Source organism: Desmodus rotundus, chromosome 10 (assembly GCF_022682495.2).
Source record: "Desmodus rotundus isolate HL8 chromosome 10, HLdesRot8A.1, whole genome shotgun sequence".
NCBI classification, from domain to species: Eukaryota; Metazoa; Chordata; class Mammalia; order Chiroptera; family Phyllostomidae; genus Desmodus; species Desmodus rotundus.
In genome coordinates this window covers 86721380-86735575 of record NC_071396.1, presented here as the reverse complement: position 1 = coordinate 86735575, position 14196 = coordinate 86721380, and the positions used below count along the sequence as shown (strand labels likewise).

Sequence of the window (14196 nt, the reverse complement as noted above, 5' to 3'; positions counted from 1 at the left end):
CCCCTCCGATGGGAGACGAGGAGGTGAGGGTGCTGGAGTCTCTGAAGACCTGGGGACCGGCACATGCAAACCTCTCTTCCCCACCAGTCACAAGCAAGCAGCCTGCAGCACGGAGCCCCGGAGGCATGGTGGGTCCAGCACCCATCCTGCACGATCCTGATGAACTGTGGTGTCATAACCGTTCTTCAGTAATGGTCAGAATGTGCTCTTTTTCATTCTACAAAATCATAAATCTGTACTTCAGGTGGATCTTCTCAAAAATTCTTTTTAAAGACAATAATTAGGTAGTGTTCATTAGGAGAATATAAACGCTTGGCCCTCCCTCGGTTGCCTATCAGCAAACCACATGATCTCTCACCTTATCCTTTCACCCATCTGAGAGGGAATCGTTCCATCATAAAGTCGCAAAAGATGACTTGGAGCTTCTGAACCTTTCCTGCTTGTGCTGGATGTAGATGGATGGATGGGTGGGTGGATGAAGTGAGTGTCGGTTATTAATAGTTGATGTGAAATTTGTGCATAATTGTCAACACTTATCAAGAGGAACTTAGATGGTGCTGCCACCTTGTACACACCCTGGCCCCAGGATTTGGCTTGGTCAAGGTGGGACTGACTGGCTCCCACCCACCAGGCCCATCACGGATCAGCCTGTCCTGCATGTTTGGGCCCAGAAACATAGCTGAGTATCAAACTAACAAGCCATCTTAAACTAGTGTGACAAGCCAGGACATATCACTCCCTCTATTGCGTCCTTGGGAAAAGGTATTGAGCATCTCTCATCCTCAGTTTCTTCCTATGCGAAATGAAAATGCAGAGTGGCTATACGGGTTATATAAAATAATACATACCAAACGCCCACACAGAGATGCCTTTAATAAATACTTTAACTATTTAAAAAGTCATTCAGGAAGTCCACTTTCCCCTAAGGTCGGTCCCAGGTAAGTTCCCTAAGGGGAAGAAGGATCACGACTGTCCTTCTCCCAGCCGAGTCCCCTGCCCCTGGCACAGGGACATCTGCATCGCAGGCCTTCAGTGCATATTTGTGTCTGGTGTTAGATTATTTTTCTAGAGCTGCCGTAACACAATACCACAAACGGGGTGGCTTAAAACAACAGAAATGTATTCTGTGATAGCTCCGGAGGCCAGAAGTTCAACATCAGTTTCAAGTGTCACTGGATCAAACTCAAAGTATCAGTGGGGCGCCGCTCCAGAGACTCCAGGGAGAGCTTGTTCCTCACTTCCTCCCAACTTCCGGTGGCCGCTGGCGTTCCTTGGCTTGTGGCCACGTCACTTTAATCTCTGCCTCTGTCCTACTAACTTCTCTTTTGTGTGTATCAAATCTCCCTCTGCCTCTCTCTGACAAGGACACTTATGACTGGATTAGGGGCCACCTACAAAATTACGGATAACCTCCCCATGTCTAAACCCTTAATTTAGTCACATCTGCAAAGACCCTTTCCTATAAAGTAACACAGAGTTTCCCACAGTTGGGACCTGCTGTGGCTGGGTGTCCTTAACTACAGTGGTACCTAGTGACACGCCATGCCAGGACCGTGAACTCAGAAAGGGTAGGTGTGGGAGCTGTGAACAATGAAGCAGATGCCTGCAGGTTAGGAGCTTGGAAACCAGGCCTCCTGCAACCCCTACTTCCCCCCCTCCCCCTGCAGTGTGCGATTATGGACTTAGAAGAAAACAAAACAGGGTCTTCAGCCCTCCATGTCCCTGTGCAACTGTCCCTCTATCCCAAATCCCTAAGTCATTTTTTAAATAGAAAGGAAAAAACCTTGAGATCCCAGAGAAACCCAAACCCAGGCATCTTTAACAGAAAAGCACTTGTCTTTCTTTACCAGTAGCAATTTCAACCCAAATTAAGAATGAGGCACAAGAATATCTATGGTGATGATCAGTAAGATTAGCAATAGCATCTAACAGGAGTAAGGTACCTTTCACTTTACGGCTTCTCAAAGGTCTTTTAGAGAAATTTAACCTCCTGGGTCAAACAATGCTAACAGAGGAAGCCAGAGTGAGTGACAGCAAGCGAGCGGCAATGAGCAACAGGAAAACTCCCTCCTGTTCCCAATAAAAAGTAGCAAGCCACGTTCCCAATAAAAAGAAACCCCGTTTACTTAGCTGTAACCAAGAAATTAGTTTAGTTTGCTGCTTATTCTGAGACTTAATTCTTAAAATAAAATTAACATTAGATTTATTCAGTCACTTCCTTCCAACTGTGAGCTTTTATTCTAAAGCAAAAATTCAGTAGAACACCTAGGGCCCCTATAAGGGCATTAAAGTATTCTTTAAACTGAGAGAAAAACTCGACTTCCTTTTGTTTGTACATCATGATCCCCGGTGATACAGATATTCTATGTCTGTATTCAGTGCCAAGGCAAATAAACACCCACAAACCACTAAACCATATGCAGAATATTACATTATTTAGAACCATAAGGAAATAAACATTAATACCTAATGCCTTTTAAGAAAGTGATGAAATAAACTCAATTGTCTGTAACGCACAGACCTAATTCTTACAGGGCCCGGGCTCTCCTGGTGCTCACACTCATCATGTATTTCTTGACAAATGCCTGCTGGAAAGAGCTCCCTGTTGCTCAATGAGTGAGGATGCAGGAGGGGGCGGGGACACAGTCACAGAGGCCCGTGGAGTGAATCTATGCTCATTGGCTGTTCAGACAACACAATTGCATCTTGCCTAGAAGTCACGCCCAGATTCAGCAATGCAGACTCCCAGAGGCGTTGAAAGTGAGGCAACGGGAGAATCAGTGACACAATGGTCTTTCGACCCCCACATACCTGCTGCAGTGGTCTTCCGTGTTCTGTTTCCAGAGGCAGCGTTTCTTCACAGGGAGCCATGTGACCTTGGACCGAGCGACCTTCAGTGGAGGGCTCAGCTACCATGTGGGCAGCGGCCCCCTCAGCGTGGCTGTGCCGTTGCTGAGAGCCCCTCCCAGCACCTCCCACTCTGGACACCTCAGCTTCCGATGACCTGTGCTCAGTGCCAAGGACTACACTTGTCATTCTCTGTAGTTAAAAGGTTCAATTTCCATTTTGTTTTGGTGACTTGGGAAATTTTTTGAGAAAATGAGTTTTTACATAAAGAGGTAAGTGAGTTGCAGAATAGTTCAGATCTTCGAAATGCTACTCTAATTTTTGCTTCCACATTGCAATGGAGCAAAACAAAGCATGCAGGTAAGGTTATTGCTAGCTTGTCCTGCTACAAAGCCCAATGCCTAATCCATCAGTAGTTACAAAGAGCACATTGTCAGAGCTTCTCATCCTATTAACAAAAACCAAAACCCACAGGGCCTGGAAACCATTCTGAGCCAGGGTCTTTCTGATGAATCTGAGAATAGGTTTTGCTGACCCAGAAGGAGGAAGCCTATGGAGCTGTTTAAGGTCCTACAGCCAAGAGAATAAAAATTTCTGGTTATGACATTAAACTCTTTATTTAGTATTTGAAACATGGTGTACATTTATGAGCTCATATAAACATTTAGTACATCTAAAATCCACAACTGGTAAACAATCTGTGCTTTCTTGTGTGTACAATTTTGGAGTTTACATCTGGATATTTTGGTGTTGTGGAGAGACCCAGTCTGTGAATCTAATCCAATTGCCTCAGATGACCATAGTAACTGTGACAGAAGAGATTTGCTCCTTCAAAGGGCTGTTCCTTGCACAGAAAAGGTATCACACTTTGGAACTACTAAACCAGGTATCACGGAAACGAGAGAAACACAGCTGACACGATGAAGAAAGCACGAGAAGGAAACTCCAACAGGTCCGTGTCAGCGCACAGCGCGCAACACAGCCACCTGGTGGCTCCGAGAAACGGCACTCCCTGTCAGAACCTCCAGGTGTTCGCGTGGAGTCTCCCCGCCCCCACGGGGAGGGGTGGGGGGGACTCTGTCCTGCAGGAGCACGCAGTCTGCTCAGGCACACTTCTTTGGGCGCCCATGGGCGTTACAGCTGCAACTCCGAGGTGCCCACCAGGCCCAGGGCTCTGGCTTCTTCTGGAGTCAGGCCGCTCTTCAGGGTCCGCCGCACTGCCAGGGCACGAGCAGGTCACAAAGGGAGGAGAAGAGAAGGTGGTGTTAGCAGCCAGGCACAGGGATTTCGGCCCAGCAGCCTTCGGTCCCCCAAGGACTCCCAGGGGAGTCACAGGGCTCACGGAGGCTCAGCCCGTCCTACTCCTGCTGGAGTGCCCTCGCCGTCTATCTTCCAGGGCAGGAAAACTCTTGGGGCTGCACGAAACAGACCTGAAAATGCCACAGGCACTGACCGGGAGAGCCAAGCGGAGGGGGCACCTTGTAAGGGAAGACGGGAGAAGAGGCCCGTCCTTACAGAGTCTCTGAGAAATGGGTACAAGCTGCAGAAGTGCACACGGCCTGTGGAGAGCCCCACCTCTGACCAGCACGAGGACTGGGTCAGAGGCGGGAAACTGATCACAGAGCCTAAGAGAATGTGAGTTCCAGTGATGCAAGTCAGGTGTAAGATAACCCCACAAAGGGGGACAGAACAAAGCACCCGTGGCCTGGGAGAGCAAGGTGTTAAGAGAACCCAGGGCAGAGGGACAGCAGTCAGGGTGAGTCTATGAGCATCGTGGGTCTCAGTCTCAAGGCATCAAAGGGCCTCTAGAGAGAATGACCAGGGACTCCTTGCAGACTGGATGCCAAGTAGCAAACCGCCAAACTTCTGGGTGGATTTGGTGGATATTCCCTGAGAAACACACAAGGCTCAGGAAGGACCAATGACCCCTTCACTGGGGCTTACAACTGGCCATTGGAAGAATACTCATATTTCACTGACTTAGCATTGGCTTCTGTGTAGCCTGGCATTGTGGGTTTTCCCACTGCTCAGGGTTGATCAGTTTTGATGTGCAAATAAAGGCTGGATAAGGGTGAATGAGGAGACAGCTGCCTCTTCCAAGGCAAGGTCCTTCCTTTGAAAGCTTGCCTAATTACATTCCCCTTAACTTATAAATCGTGTTTGGTGTATCCTATACATAAGGTCATATAGAGTTTGTGGTATCTGTTCTATTTTCAGAAGAGGCATGGTACAGAACTACCTTCCATACTAAATCCTAAATCAGCCAAAGTCCCTGAGATGATCAGAACCCAGAGAAGGTAAAGCTTAGTAACTTCCCATCTTCCCTTGCCAGACCCAATCCCCTGAATCTGCTCTGTGCCCATGGAGCTGTATTTTCTGAGGCCTCCCCAAAGGCCAGGGCTGTACCTTATACGTCTTTAGGCAACACCCAACATTCCATGTCTCCCCATCACTCCCTGGGAAAAAGCCCACTTATCCTGTGGACAGAGGACCTGATAGCCCCACGCCCATGGCAGAATGAACAGGGGCCAATATCTACCATAAATAGTTTCTTCTCTCCCCGGAATCAGTGCTTTGAACTGGGGCCAACACCTAATCCATCAACTGGTCGATCAATAAATACTTTATGGAGAACCTACTGTGTGCTCAGCACCTCACTCAAAGAACCAACACGCTTGTGGAAGGCTCACAGACATCAAGTGTAGGTTTTTATAGAGATACAAAAACCTGTACCATGCCCCCAACACACACTACTTTATTCCCGAGCCTAGCGCTGGGCCGGGAGCTGGCCATCTGCAGCTCTCCTGCACCAGTGCGCCCCCCCCCGCCCCCGCCCCCTGGGCTCCAGACTGAGTGTCTAACTCATGCAGACAAAATGCTTGGCTCCAGAGCCTTGGCTGGAGGCGGATCACATTTAACTGAGTAATGGAATTTGTTCTGTGGGGCCGCAATAAAAATACTCGTTTGTAATACTCTTTTATGTCCTTTAAACACTCCTTCAAGTGTTTGTTGAAGAAAGATAATTTTAATGGCAGAAAATAAGATAAAATATTTCTCATTCTTAACAAGGACTACTAGGACCTCTTACCCAAGATACAAGGTTCTGCCTGAAGACGTCCACGCTGCGCTAGCAGGGCATCTTAAATTTCACCAGCCGCAGAAGGCGGCATGGCCGTGGGTCTATGAACCACAGTCTTTGTGCCTGAGGTAAACATGCTTGGCCAAATGATGACAGAAGACTCCCTAAAATGCCCTGACCCATAAGGGCATTTAAAACCCTGCTTTACCACCTCTGGTCACATACTGGCTTTACTCCTGTAGTGTTTGGTTCAAGCAAATACTTGAGTAAGAACTCTGGCACCTTATAGCACATGCAATAACCTCCTAATAGATGTGGGCCTTGACCAGCCTCTCCGGGACAGGCTGACAGAACAGAACAAAGCTTCGAGGTGCTTCACCGGCCTTCCTGCCTGACGACACAGAGACCCTGCCTTTGGCATCGTGGTCTACTCGAAGTTTTCATGTGCCAGACCCCTTGGGACCCACCCACACCTCTTCTGTGTGGACTTACGTGTTCTCCACTTCAGGGAAAACCAGTGTAGGCCAAGGTCCCTTTGCTTGCCGATGTGTCCCTGAAAATTGAGTCTTCCTAGAAAAGCCTGTCCCATCTACAGAATCCTACTTTCTGTAGGCCTCAGATTAATTCTCTTGCAACAAATACAATAATAAATATAATAACCTCATAATAAACATGAATGTATTAGCCTCCCAAAAGAATCTGCATCCTTCCTTTGTGAAAGAGTTAATTCACATTACCACTTAAAGGAGGTGTGAAGTGAAGGTAATCAGTTGAAATCAGTTTTGTACCCCAATTCAAATAATGCATAGAAAGGGCTCTTTTGGTGTCCGTTCATCCATCTGCCTGCTCATCAGTTCACTCAGTCATTCAGCAAACATTGCTTGAGCCAAGTATTGCCGTCAGGGAGACAGGGGGCTGACCAGGACATGCTGTGAAGAATCTGCAGACCCTGTCCAGACAGGGAGCTGGCTCTCACTCCCGAAAGCAAAACAGGGCTGGGGACATAAGAGAATGAGGGGACCAGCAAACGGAGTCTGGCGGGATGTGGGACTCGTACAACAAAAACAAGTCTTCCATCACACACAGAGGATTTCTCAAGTGCCAGGGGTAGTGGGACGGGCTTACATCTGATAAGATAATGTCTGGGCCCCTCTCCACTCCCCATCCCTGCTTCCCCCTTAAATGCTGTGGCTGGAGCTCCCCAGCCTGTCACATGTGACTGCCTCCCCTCCCCGCAGCTGCTTAACAGAGAACAGACCGTGGAAATGTTTATCCCTGTCTGCCTCGCAGCTCTTCCATAGACGGCATGGGTCACTTCGCTGGCACCAGCGGCCACTCTGCACCAGGCGCCGCGACAGCTCTCACGCAGCAGTGACAGCAGTGGGATCTGACACAGGGGCGCCTCTGTGTCAACATGCAGCACAGGGTGACTGCGGACTTGTACAAAACCTAAGTTCTTCGTCTCGTTTCCCACCCCCTCGGAAGTGAAAACAAACTTTAGTCCTACAAAGTGCTCTCAAGTGACTCTTTGCTAAGATGAGTTGAATCTGAGAATAATGGCAATGGCAGCCAGTTTGCTGAGCCGGAACATGGATTATTCCATTTGATCTTCGTCAAAAGCCTGTGAGATGGGTATCTCCCAGTTAGTGAGTAAATGGCAGAGATCGAGTCCCCGGCCCACGCGCACACAGTAAGCGGAGGAGAAGAACTTGATCCAGGGCATTTGACTCAGCCCAGCCCGGAAACAGCCGTGCCCTGCCGAAGCCTGACAGGACACCGTCTACCCATCTTTCACATGGATGCAAAATGCACTGAGTTTTACTTCCAGGTCACAGAAATCCATTTTTTGCCTTTCTTCACCTTTGGCTCACTGACAGATTGTTTTTCCTTTGTTGCATGTAGTATAAGTTGTTTTTTTTGTAATTTCTAAGATTCTAAGGATTTTCTACCACGTACACTGCAAGTGATGTGTCTAAGATAACAGGGAGTAAGGTCGGAACTTCAAGGTGTCTTACACGCATGGGTCTTGTGGTTGGGAGGTAACTGGCCCTGCTTCTGTTCAAAACTGCGCACTTGTGCACTTCCTGTTCCTCCAGGGGCCTGGCTGCTGAGGGGAAAAAGTGCCGGGTCCAGGTGTGCCCTTTGGACTTAAACGTAGGAAATCCTTTTAAGGTGTATAGTTCTTAGTGAATCAATGTTGGATTTTCTGTGGGGTTTTGATCAAAGTCAATTATTCAACCATCTGAGGGATTCCCCCCCACCTTATTTCCTTCCATCTTCCATCTTGCTTTTTTTTTTTTTTTTGACTCATAAAATCCTATACACTAAAAGTAGAGGTTTCCTAAATTGACGGGCATTCCACAATATAACTGACCAGCACTTTTCAAAAGCATCAAGGTGATGAAACCGCCTCCCCAGGGAGGAGGAGACCTGGTGCCTCCGCGCTGTGTGAGGCCCTGGGCGGGGTCAGGGAACAGAGAGAGGACTTCGGTGGGAAAACTGGCGGAAGCCGAATCAAGCCTATAGTTCAGTGAATAGGACTGTGCCAATGTTCGTGCCTTAGTTTTGATAAACTGCCCTGTACTATGCAAGGTGTTAACATTAGGGCAACCTGGGGAAAGGATATAAGGCAACTCTGTGTGCTATTTTTGCAACATTTCTGTAAGTATAATTTTTTCCAAATAAAAAGTTTAAAAACTGGAACAACAAGCCAAAGTTCTCAAACTTCACGGCATCCAGCTCAACTTCTTAGACTCAGCCCAGACACACAGAACAAAGGTCTCAGGGAGAGGCCCGCACGCTTTAACCTTCCCAGGACAATCGAACAGCCAGCCAAGTTTGGGGTCCCTGATTCCATCCTTGCCGTGTGACCGCGATGCAGGGAGAGGAGGGCCCTGAGGAAGGCGGAGGCCCCTGTGGGGACAGGGCTGCAGTCTCTGAGCCCTGTGGAACCCCGAATTATGTTCACTCATGCTGAGATGTATCTTGGAAATACTTAAGGGTATCAGGTGTTTCTTATCACCTGGTCTCGTCACGGTCTTGGTTCCCATCACACTTCCCTCCTACCTCTGTGGCTACATTCACATCCAGGCTCCTCAATGATCTCTTAGGTTTCTAGGTAGGCACTGATCAGAGAGCAACACTTAAAATGCAAAAGCAGGCTGCCTCCTGTAAGTCTCGTGATGGGTGAGGGGAGGGGGAGGTGGAGTGTGGCCTGAGAGGAAAGAAATTAAACACGTTCTCTCCATTGTTTTCTGGGAGAAGAGACATCAACCTGGGAAGTCTACAGATAAGAAGGAAGGGCGGCTCAGGATCTCCAGACTCAGTTTTCAGCATTATTTCAAGTGTTGGGCAAGAGAGAACTGCCTTCCCCCTTCCAGGGAAGTCCAGGCCATCAGTCCTCCTCCTCACCACAATACTAGCCAGGTACCGTGCTGACAGTGCAGCCTCCGGCGCACGGGTGCAAGCCCATGAAACCAGCATCGTGCAGGTAAAACGAAAGGTGAGGGCGGGTCTTGGCTACAAGTTAAAGCAGCCAAGTGAAGCGGACAGTGGTGGGTGGGATGAGGTGCAGGAGGGTAGCAGAATGCCGACTGTGCACAGGCCCTCCTGTGACTTGGACCCAGCGGCCCCCAAGCACCTGCAGGCAGCTTTGCATTCTCCCCAGGTTCAGGTCCTTTGAGCAGCAACATCACAGAGCATGGAAGGGAGGGATGGAGGGCGGTGGGAACCTGTCACGGGTGCCTCACTTAACCCTCGCAACTGCCCTGGGAGGCTGGCACTCCTGACCTAACGGCGTCAAAGAAGACGGGTTCAGCACTGGCTGGAGTGGCTCAGTGGATTGAGCACTGGACTGTGAACCAGAGTCACAGTTTGATTCTCAGTCAAGGCACATGCCTGGGTTGTGGGCCAGGTCCCCAGTCAGGGGCACGCGAGAGGCAACCACCCATTGATGCTTCTCTCCCTTTCTCCCTTCCTTCCCCTCTGTCTAAAAATAAAAAAGTAAAATAAAATCTAAAAAAAAAAAAAAAAAAAAGATGGGTTCAGTGAGGCCAAGTAATCACGGAGAACCCAGTCTCCTCCTCTGTTGCCTGAAATTACGAGCTTGGAAACTGCTTTTGAACTTGGCAGCAAAGGCAACAGAAATACCACATAACCTTCTGTCGGTAAGGTGCTTGGCTTTCCAAAACACGCTCACGGGACTCCCCTGCTTTGCCCTCAGCACAGCTCTCGGAGGAGGAAAGACAGATCGTCGGATTTCTCTGCGGGCCAGATGGGTACCTGATACACAGACAGGCGCGGTGGAGAACACCCGAGCCAGCCTCCTCTCAATGTGCTAAGTTTCCAGTATAGGAGAGTGGGAGGGTGGGAGGGGAATTATTTGAAAACAAAACAACCAGAAAGCCATTCAGTGAAGTGAAACTTCCAAAATTCTTCCTGTATCAGCTCTCTAAACCTGAGGCTTCTGAGCAAGCTTCTTGCCACATCAGAGTCTTGGCTTCTGACCCGGCCCTGCTCTGGGTAGGGGGCTGCTCCCACCCCCGTGGGCTCAGAAGCAAGGCCTGTATACCCATGTTGCATCTGTTCCCAGGGCCCTCGTAAGTGGGGGTCTGTTTGCAGTTTTGATAGCATCTTCTCTGGTTTGGGCCTCACTTCTCTCCCTAGTTCCAGGACTCTGATCATGCCCCCATCATTCCCCACCCTCCACCTCCTCCTTCCAAGTCCCTTTCCTGTGACCACCCACCCCTGCCTCCAAGGCCCTCTCAATGCAGAGCAGAGGCAGCAAATGCCTCCCCCACCTCCCCATCTTTCTCTTCTAGGAAAAAGGTTTTGAGACCCACTACAGGCTTCAAGCACACCCGGCGAATCAGAGAGCCACAGTCAGCCCCATCCTGCCCTGGCCCCTCCACGCCTGCAGCCTGAGGTGCCCTGCTGGTGGCCCTCTGCCCAACACGCACGCGGCCTTGAATCCCCTCCAAAATGCGACGGCTCTCCACCTGGTGCTTTCATGCACTCGTCTATTTATCTTCCTGTCCGGTGTCCTGTTCGCCTGGGGGGCCACCCTCAGCTGTCTTCAGCAGAGGGATCCAAGCGCTTTAATGAGTTTGAAGACTAATTAGGTGCTGAGTAAATAGTAATGACTCTTGTTGAGGAGACAAAAGTTGGACCGAGGAGATTTTGGTTCTTTCCAACATCTCATTTTACTGTTTCCCAAGAGCGTTCATTTTAAAGCCTCTGGGCTATTGCCATTGTTGTCCTGCCCTATAAATACAAATTTTATGTAAGTATAACATTGGTTCACAGTAATTAAGGAAGAACATTTAATGGGAATGCAGAGAAAATTTTTTAAATGGGATTAGTGAGACAATTCCCGGATATTGTCAATGACCACTTTGGAAAAGTAGAGACAACCGAAGTAAACTGTGTACCACCGTTCAGGCCTAGGGCTGAACCTAATATTTTGTAAGACATCAAACGTGTTTTCCCCAAAAGAGATTCAATCATTTTTCAGATTCAATCATTCGCTTTCCCCATGAAATTCGACTTAATACAGAGCATGGCATCCCTCCATATTTTGTACGAGAAATAGAATAAGGTTGCAGTTACATCACATCCATGTAAAATACGCCACACGCCTTTCGAGAGGAGTGCCGGAGCTTCACGAGAGACACGCAGAAGAGGAAGCCATGGTGTGAGGGGATGAGAGTCAGTTAGGATGAAAAATCAGATCAGTTCTGCATTCCTTTCCCAAAGGGCCCTGGAATTGAACTTCTGGCTCTGCCCACTGAGCAACTTCCTGTAAGGGTACCCAACCTTATAATCCGAATTGGTTAAGAAATTGGTCGATGACTTGTAGGTCACATCAAAGTGATCACATCTTTAGAGAAATATAGCCCTGAGCCCCAAACTCCACAGTCATGTCACAGGTGGGGCCCTGACTCTCCGTGAGAGAAACTCAGCAGAGAAGCGGCATCTGCCCCTCTCAACCATAGCAAGCCCCTGGGGCAAAGAGAAAAGGCGGACTATGAGTCCCTATCCCCCATTCTGTTAATCTGGGCTAGTGGCCACGTGCAGGTAGCCAGCTGGGTGGAGACCCTCTTCTCAAGATGGGTCCAAGAGAAAAGAGCATTGGGGAGGGGCCCCCTCTCCATCCTAGCCACCGGGGCCCATCCTGCAGAATCATACCCATAATGATACCTCATGTGCTGGTCAGCTTCAGGGGTTTCTAGGAGAGGCCAACATCTGGGAGGTCTAAGAGTACAAACAGCCCTGGGACAAAACACCTGCCCCACGATGATGAAATGAAAAAGCCAAAGTAAAAAAAATAAAACGAAAAGCACGTAGAACATTCCCCTTTGGTTATGTGCACCAGCTGATTGGAGAGACTTGGCTACACCCTGGGGGAGCACATGAGGCATTGGAGCAACCCTTCCACAGGCTGGAAATCAACCAGAGGATTTGAAACCTCCCACTTAAAGAGACCCTAATGATGCCAGCTGGAAAAGCAACAGAACTGAGCCCAGGGAACCAATGAATCGACAAAGATGCCCTTGCTGTGTCCCACCTGGCTGCATACTCTAGGCTTTAGCAGGACATTTGCCATGTGTAGGCCTGGCCACCAGCACCAAATAGGAAAGCAGACATTTAATTTCTCAGAGGATTCCCAAGTGGCTGGAAGGCCATAAATTTCTAGGTTATGGGATAGGTTTTGTTTAGTTTCCTGCAATAGCTGGACTATTATTGTCTTTGGCCAAATGAGTTACAGCCCAAATATGTTGGTTATTCATTATCCACTTGCCTTGTTGCAACCAGTAAACCATCAAATAAAATACAGTGTTGTTTCAGGGCGGAACCCAAAAGGCGAAACTTCATGTTGATTTTGCAAATTATTTTTTTCTTATTCTTTTAACCTCTCGTGAAAAGCTGAAGTTTATCATCCTTTAAATAGAAATTAAAGTTAACTTCCCCATCTTAAATTTCCGTGCATTGTGCCTTAGCAATAAATTAAACCTGTCACAAATAAACATTTACATGCATGGAGTGCTGTATTTGTTGTAGTAACTACATCACAGGATGGAATGCGTTTGGCTAAATAAAAAGAATATACGGCTGTTTTGCATAAGATTGGACTGGAAACGATACCAAAGGATATTATTTTATGTCAACAACAAAACCAGGCAAAATATCTCTCTGGCCAGATCGAAGAGGAAACTTAATTACGTCTGTGTGGTTGTTCCCATTGACATTACGCATCTCTGCAAGAACCTGGTCCTCTCTGGACCAGAAGGCAGGGCCGGCGCTCTCTGCCAACATGTGTAACCTGCAGGAGGAGGGCAAACCCTGGGACTCTGGGGACTGGCCAGGCCACTGTCACATGCGGCCTCTTTTTCTGAGGTTCCTGGCCCGAACCTGCCCACCTTTGTGAGGGTACCCCCTGGCCTGGCACCCATTCTCTACTCCTCTCCTTTGGTTGCCCCCCACCCCGGGCCACCACACACACATGCTTTTCCCAGACCCTCCCGGGGGGCTTCTTGCACTGAGGTTCCCGGTTATAGCAAGACCAGGAGTGGTCGGGTACAAGGTTTCTGCCATTTGGTTACCAGTCTTTTGAAGTAACCAGTAGGAGGGCAATAAAGGGCAAACACTGAAGATAATCTACATTAGACCTTCATGAGCCTTTTATGAATTTCATTTAAAAAGCTACTTAAGAAATAGACTTATCATGAAAAAGAGCAAGAGAAAAATAGACAACACAATATGGACAAGCCACCCACAAAAGAAGAGATGTAAATGGCAAGAGACTCGATCCAACCTTTTAGTATGCAGGGGAAAGTCAGTTAAAACCACAAGGAAATACCATTTCACCTTCTTCAGCCAGGCAAAAAGGGAGTGCCACTTTGGCCTGGAGGAATTGAGATTCAGCTCGCAGGGCAGAGAGAGTGTGGATGAACCTGTCTTTGAAGAAGAGCTCGCCACGGAAGATGCGCACACCTGAGGCCCCTGCAATTCCACCCCTGGCATCATACCTGAGTGCTGCTCCACATTACTGTGCCTGGGAGCCCCCCGGAGGTCTGGCTAAATGCAGAATCCCCCAATGTGCATTCTCACCAGCCTCCAGGAGATTCCCATGGTGTCTGGGGACCCACTCTATGTAGAAAGCTTTAGCCAAGTTCTTACACAGGAGCACTAGACTTCACAGCAGCACCAGGAAATAGGAAAATGTTGGAAAAACTAAACATAAAGGCCTCAGATATTGATGTTGGGAGTCC

The 14196-nt window shown here is 48.5% G+C and overlaps 1 protein-coding gene across 12 annotated transcripts in view; it reads right to left on the bottom strand.

The window, feature by feature from the left end:
- Positions 1 to 3445: 3445 nt before the first annotated feature.
- FHOD3 (formin homology 2 domain containing 3) overlaps positions 3446 to 14196 on the bottom strand; it is a 420803-nt gene continuing 410052 nt past the window's right edge. For all 12 annotated transcript variants that reach the window (XM_053912979.1, XM_053912980.1, XM_053912982.1 and 9 more), the window contains one exon: positions 3446 to 4064. In XM_053912979.1, the coding sequence (XP_053768954.1) occupies positions 3982 to 4064 (83 nt within the window). In that variant the 3' untranslated portion in view covers positions 3446 to 3981. The remainder of the gene's footprint in view (positions 4065 to 14196) is intronic.